Raw genomic sequence first — 7,085 nt, forward strand, 5'->3', positions numbered from 1 at the left:
TGTTTTCAATGTTTCATTAATCAAAGCTTGCCTAATCTTGCACCTTCCTTTTCTCCCTCCATCAGCTGACTTCACTGGGCTGCAACTTGGTGGACAGTACATGGCTAAGTGGGCCAATTGCTGCTCCTAGGAGGCCAGTACATGGTTAAGTGGTTCGGCTAATGCTCTTATCTTGGCATGTTGAGCCAAGCTACACTTAGAACTGATGTACATGGCCAAGTGGGCCACCTTCTGCTTCTAGGAAAGCAGTACAAGACCAAGTGGGCCAACTACTTCTCATAAGAAAGCAGTATGAAGGCATGTGGAGTACCTGCTGCTCACATACATTCCTCCCTTCCATCAACCATTCAACAAACACCCTCCAGAACATGCCCTCCAACATAACCATCTGAAACACTACAAAAACATCTACTCTGCAAAATACATTCTAAACTATACACACTAGTTTACCTACATCTTCACAACACATACCCCCTGCAACATAAACATTTATACGAACGCCCTCCAACTATCATCCTCCGTGAAAACTGTTCCCCAGTCCAACCCACAATGGAGATGCCTCTGCTTGCTTTATCTCCAAAATATCAACCAAAGCACCCACATCTGGTCACTGCCTTTTACACCACTTCCTCCACCACCGCCCGCAAGTGAAGAAACACAGAGGACAAGCAAACATATCAAAATAAAAGGCTTATCCCCCAATCCATATCTTAAAAATAAAAATGTCTGTTGAATATTTCAGCACTGCAGTTGTATATTTTTGATAAGCCAGTATGGTCTTTTGTGGATGAAATATTTATTAGTTTCGTTATCTACGGTATATTACTTTTGGCACGAAGTACTAAAAATTATTGAATCGTTTACAGAGGATGTAGTAGTGCACATTATAAAAATTCAGACTTTTATAATGCTATTTAGAGTGAATTAGAAGCTAGAATACTAGAGATACTCTTGTGAAAATTCACATGAAGAGGTTAACGTACAAAGATATGAGTAATTCCTGATAATATTTTACCATCTCTACTAGATTCATCACATGTAAAGTTCTTGTACATTACTTCATATACTCAAGTGTGTGTGAGCTTTGTAACTCAGTTTCACTCATATTGTACTAATAAAGGAGATTATATATATGTATGTATGTATACATACATATATATATATATATATATATATATATATATATATATATATATATATATATATATATATATATATTTATATATATATATATATATACATATATATATATATATATATATATATATATATATATATATATATATATATATATATATATTTATATATATATATATATATATACATATATACATATATACATATACATATACATATATATATATACATATACATATATACATATATATATATATACATATATACATATATATATATATACATATATATATATATATACATATATACATATATACATATATATATATATAGATATATATATATATATAGATATATAGATATATATATATATATATATATATATATATATATATAATAAGCAATGTCGTGACACTGGGAATTTCCCATAAAAACGATCTTTGGAAAAAATGAAATGGTGATATCTGTAAATTTTTACCTCTCACTGAGGTCTTCAGCAAACCATAAAGAGTACAAGTGATCAAGCATATACACAAGGGCAGGTTACCTGGCCTAAGTTACATGATGAGAGTCAAGTGCAAAACTTAGGATGCAGGAGCAAAAGGCACAACAAAATTTAAAAATAAAACCTTTAGTTTTGAGTTCAGAATATCATCTTGCTAGGCCAATAGAAATAGGTTGCTATAACTGCCCTTGCTCTGAAGTCACTGTTACAACACCTGATTTGGTTCGTTAATGTGACTTACGTTATGTTACTTCAGTGACAAATCTTTGAATAATGGTACACTCTTTCCATCAGGCAGCTGCTATTGAAGTCTGACAGGATTATCAGTTATTACTCCCTCACATATTCTTAGATATCTTCTGTATACCAAGAACAAACTTTTCAATCTGTTGAGGGCCATAGTGTAAAATCGAAATAAACAGATATCTCGAAACTTGTTTTTATTCTCCAAAGACACATGGATACACACGTACAAACACACACAGGGAGAGTGACCTAGTAGCGATCAGTGAAGAGGCGGGGCCAGGAGCTCGGACTCGACCCCCGCAACCTCAACTAGGTGAGTACAACTAGGCGAGTACACAGATGGGACGCAGAAACAAGGTCACCATTGAAAGTTGAATACTCAGATGAGTCAGAGAGATGTTAGGAAGAATTTTTTTTAGTCATAGAGTTGTCAGGAAGTGGAATAGTCTGGCAAGTGATGCAGTGGAGGCAGGAACCATACATATTTTTAAGATGAGGTATGATAAAGCTCCGAGCAGGGAGAGAGAGAGAGAGAGGACATAGCGATCAGTGAAGAGGCAGGGCCAGGAGCTATGTCTCAATCCCTGCAACCACAAATAGGTTAGTACACACACACAGGTGGGTGCAGACACACACACACAACACACAATTATTTTTACATGAAAACTTATTTGAAGCTGTTAGCAATACGCAGATTTTCGGATATTCAGACTGGTGTCACCAAAAATGACAGTCTACTATCCTTACCACTGGACCATCATTACCCTAACTCGATCACACAGTTGTGTAATCCAGGGCAGACTGAAGCTCTAGTTCACTTCACCTGTTTGAATCCCCTGAAGACCCTGGAAATTGTTTTGACCACCCATTGCATTTATATATACATATATATATCTGGCAGTTTGGAGGGATATGTTGTGTATCTTTATGTGTGTATGCTTCTAAACTGTTGTATTCTGAGCACCTCTGCAAAAACAGTGATAATGTGCGAGTGTGGTGAAAGTGTTGAATGATGAAAGTATTTTCTTTTTGGGGATTTTCTTTCTTTTTTGGGTCACCCTGCCTCGGTGGGAGACGGCCGACTTGTTGAAAAAAAAAAAATATATATATATATATACATATATATATATATATATATATATATATATATATATATATATATATATATATATATATATATATATATATATATATACATTATACATACACACACACACACTCATACATATGAGGGACATTTGGTAAGTCATAGCAACAACAGTGTACAAGTCGATATAGGAATTAAAAGCTCATAAAAATTCTAAATCAAATTACGTCTTTAGTTTGGACAGATACGCAGCCGTCCAAAGGTAATTAATAAGAGAATGCTTACATTTTATTTGCTGCACTGCTGTCTGTTTCATGAGCCCTTTAAGATATATTTCGAATTTTCAGCATTTGTGAAAAAATGTAATAGCCATAGTTTATGAAATGACCTTTGTTTTAAGACAAACGATCTGAACAGTTGTGTGAGACAAGCCACGGGGGATGGAAATCTTCATCTCAAGTACTTTCACACTTCTCATTGCTTTATCAGGAGCTATGCAATGTTGCAAGAGTAGCAACATTGCAAAGCTCCTGATGACGCACAGAGACTCTTGAAAGTATCTAAGCAGAAGATTTCCATCTCTTGTGACTTGCATGTAGTATATGCACAAAATTCTCCGCAGCTTAGGCACCAATGATGATGTCAGTGATAAAGATGTGATAAGCCTGCATTCTTATTGTTATTTTGTCTCTCTATTATATATAATATATTTGTTTATTAATTAGATCTCCTGTTATAGGTCACAAAAATAAAATTTAAATTATAGGTCTTGTTCTATATTTCCTTGACGGAACTTGTTTCCAAGATTTATGAGTAGTGTGGCCCGGTGGCCTGGTGGCTAAAGCTCCCACTTCACACACGGAGGGCCCGGGTTCGATTCCCGGCGGGTGGAAACATTCGACACGTTTCCTTACACCTGTTGTCCTGTTCACCTAGCAGCAAATAGGTACCTGGGTGTTAGTCGACTGGTGTGGGTCGCATCCTGGGGGACAAGATTAAGGACCCCAATGGAAATAAGTTACAGTCCTCGATGACGCACTGACTTTCTTGGGTTATCCTGGGTGGCTAACCCTCCGGGGTTAAAAATCCGAACGAAATCTTATCTTAGTCTCCAGATATATTGCTCCATTATGAAACTAAGAACAAAAAGGCACAATACTGTGACTGGGAAATTACACAAATAATTATTCTAATAATTAGAAAATTAGTAATACAAGGAATTAATATCAATGAATGCTGGTAAAATTATAATAATAATAATAGTACTAAACGTATAGTATACCAGAACTGATTATAATAACTGAACAGTAAGGTCTGACTAGCAATTATTCAATAATTTTATAATTGTCTTGTTCTGTGATTACAAAAGTGTTTGTATGAATATAATATTTAATCAGCATTATACGATTATATCAATTGAACAGTACGTACTCTGATTATAAATGAGCAGTACTCAATGGTGATAATTACCAAGTACTCTCGTTCTAAAAATATATTTCTATATATTGAAAACATCACTACTGCATGAAGTTAAAATAATCTTATAAAATAAAAACCTCTCACCCCTTGTACCAAAGTATCTGACTAGCTCAACATAGTTATGAGTTTGTTCCCCTCAAGGAAGGTTCCTTGATGTTGGTGAGGGGCTCTTGATTTAGGGAATTGGATCTGTAATCCAGTTCCCCGAATTAAGCCTGAATGCCTTCCACATCCCCCCCCCCCTAGGCGCTGTATAATCCTCCGGGTTTAGCGCTTCCCCTTGATTATAATAATAATATGAGTTAGTTTAGTTTAATACTATATTACCAACAGACCCCTGGCAGTCTTCAAGCTGGCACTGGACAAGCACCTAAAGTCGGTTCCTGACCAGCCGGGCTGTGGCTCGTACGTTGGTTTGCGTGCAGCCAGCAGTAACAGCCTGGTTGATCAGGCTCTGATCTATCAGGAGGCCTGGTCACAGACCGGGCCGCGGGGGCGTTGACCCCCGGAACTCTCTCCAGGTAAACTCCAGGTAAATCAAATTTTCTAAATTTGCTTGTAACAGATAAGTGAACTGTAGATATGTAGATAAAATCCTATATGTCCACCTGTTAACCCTTTGGGGGCCTAGTTCCTAGACCTTTTGTGTAAACCACACCACGGGTGGGGTTAGAACCCGCGATCAGAAAGTCTTCTAACTCCACCCGTGGTATGGTTTGTTTGCAATCGTGTCATTACGATTTCGTGAGTCATGTTGACGGCTTTGAGGGAACTTGAGCTAGCTGCTGGCTGCACGCAAACCAACGTACGAGCCACAGCCCGGCTGATCAGGAACTGACTTTAGGTGCTTGTCCAGTGCCAGCTTGAAGACTGCCAGGGGTCTGTTGGTAATCCCCCTTATGTGTGCTGGGAGGCAGTTGAACAGTCTCGGGCCCCTGACACTTATTGTATGGTCTCTTAACGTGCTAGTGACACCCCTGCTTTTCATTGGGGGGATGGTGCATCGTCTGCCAAGTCTTTTGCTTTCGTAGTGAGTGATTTTCGTGTGCAAGTTCGGTACTAGTCCCTCTAGGATTTTCCAGGTGTATATAATCATGTATCTCTCCCTCCTGCGTTCCAGGGAATACAGGTTTAGAAACCTCAAGCGCTCCCAGTAATTGAGGTGTTTTATCTCCGTTATGCGCGCCGTGAAAGTTCTCTGTACATTTTCTAGGTCGGCAATTTCACCTGCCTTGAAAGGTGTATCTGGTATCTTATTTTCATTTATATGATATCTTGACATGTCTACCTGCTACCTGGAGGTTATTCCGAGGATCAACTCCCCCTCGGCCCGGTCCACGACCAGGCCGCCTGGTGGATCAGGGCCTGATCAACCAGGCTGTTACTGCTGGCCGCACATAGTCCAACCTACGAACCACAGACAGGCTGATCCGGCACTAACTTTAGGTATCTGTCCAGCTCCTTCTTGAAGGCAGCCAGGGGCCTATTGGTAATTCCCCTTATGCTTGGTAAGAAGCTATTACATTACTTTTTAATAAGTCGCTAGAAATTAGCACTTTCCTGACACTACTCAAGACAGCAAGGGTTACATTATTATTATTATTATAATCAAGGGGGAAGCACTAAACCCGTAGGATTATACAGCGCCTATGGGGGGATGGAAGGCATTCAGGCTTAATTCAGGGAACTGGAGCACAGATCCAATTCCCTAGATCAAGAGCCCCTCACCAGCGTCAAGGAGCCTTCCTTGAGGGAAGCAAGGGTTACACCAATACATAAAGGTGGTGACCCTACAGACGTAAAGAACTATAGGCCAATATCAAACTTACCATTGCTATCCAAAATCTTCGAGAAACTCGTGCACAGGAGACTATATTCATTTATAACGTCACAAAACATACTCAACCCCTGCCAATTTGGATTCAGGAAAAATAAAAGCACTGATGATGCAATTATAAAAATGCTAAACCTGTTTTACACAGCATTGGAAAATAAGGAATATCCGCTAGGAATTTTTAATGACCTAAGAAAAGCGTTTGACACAGTAGACCACGGCATCCTACTCCACAAGCTTGACCACTATGGTATAAGAGGCCATGCGCTTGCATATTTTAAATCCTACCTTTCTAATAGGTATCAGTATGTCACCATTAAAGACACAGCCTCATCAGTACGGCCACTTGATAATGGAGTTCCGCAGGGAAGTGTCCTTGGACCCCTGCTCTTCCTCATTTACATCAATGATCTTCCAAACATATCCCAACACCTGAAACCCATTCTCTTTGCTGACGACACGACTTATATCATCTCCCACCCTAATCTTGCCACCCTCAACACCATTGTTAACGAGGAGCTGCTCAAAATATCGACTTGGATGACAGCCAATAAACTTACACATAACAGTGGCCAAACCTACTCTATTATGTTTGGTAGCAGAGCAGGTGTTACGCAACTTAACATTAAGATCGACAACGCTCTAATTGCCAAACATAATGAGGGCAAATTCCTTGGCCTATACCTCGACAACAACCTAAATTTCAGCACCCATATCCAACACATAACAAAAAAAGTATCCAAAACTGTAGGGATCCTCTCCAAGATACGATACTACGTACCGCAAACTGCCCTTCT

At 38.8% G+C, this 7,085-nt stretch overlaps 1 protein-coding gene and 1 long non-coding RNA gene across 3 annotated transcripts in view; one reads left to right on the forward strand and one right to left on the reverse strand.

Annotated features, from left to right (window-relative positions):
* The window catches only part of LOC128699017 (uncharacterized), a 125,530-nt gene extending 124,407 nt beyond the window's left edge, over positions 1-1,123 (forward strand). The window contains exon 34 of one of the 2 annotated variants that reach the window (XM_070096877.1): positions 66-1,123. In XM_070096877.1, coding sequence (XP_069952978.1) covers positions 66-130 — 65 coding nt within the window. In that variant the 3' untranslated portion in view covers positions 131-1,123. The remainder of the gene's footprint in view (positions 1-65) is intronic. The other variant, XM_070096878.1, reaches the window with a different exon arrangement.
* Positions 1-6,689, reverse strand: part of LOC138854337 (uncharacterized) — a 19,940-nt gene extending 13,251 nt beyond the window's left edge. Inside the window, exon 1 of the long non-coding RNA XR_011393536.1 lies at positions 6,577-6,689. This is a non-coding gene — a long non-coding RNA (uncharacterized lncRNA). The remainder of the gene's footprint in view (positions 1-6,576) is intronic.
* Between the last annotated feature and the right edge of the window lie 396 nt (positions 6,690-7,085).

This window comes from Cherax quadricarinatus, chromosome 55 (assembly GCF_038502225.1).
Source record: "Cherax quadricarinatus isolate ZL_2023a chromosome 55, ASM3850222v1, whole genome shotgun sequence".
NCBI classification, from domain to species: Eukaryota; Metazoa; Arthropoda; class Malacostraca; order Decapoda; family Parastacidae; genus Cherax; species Cherax quadricarinatus.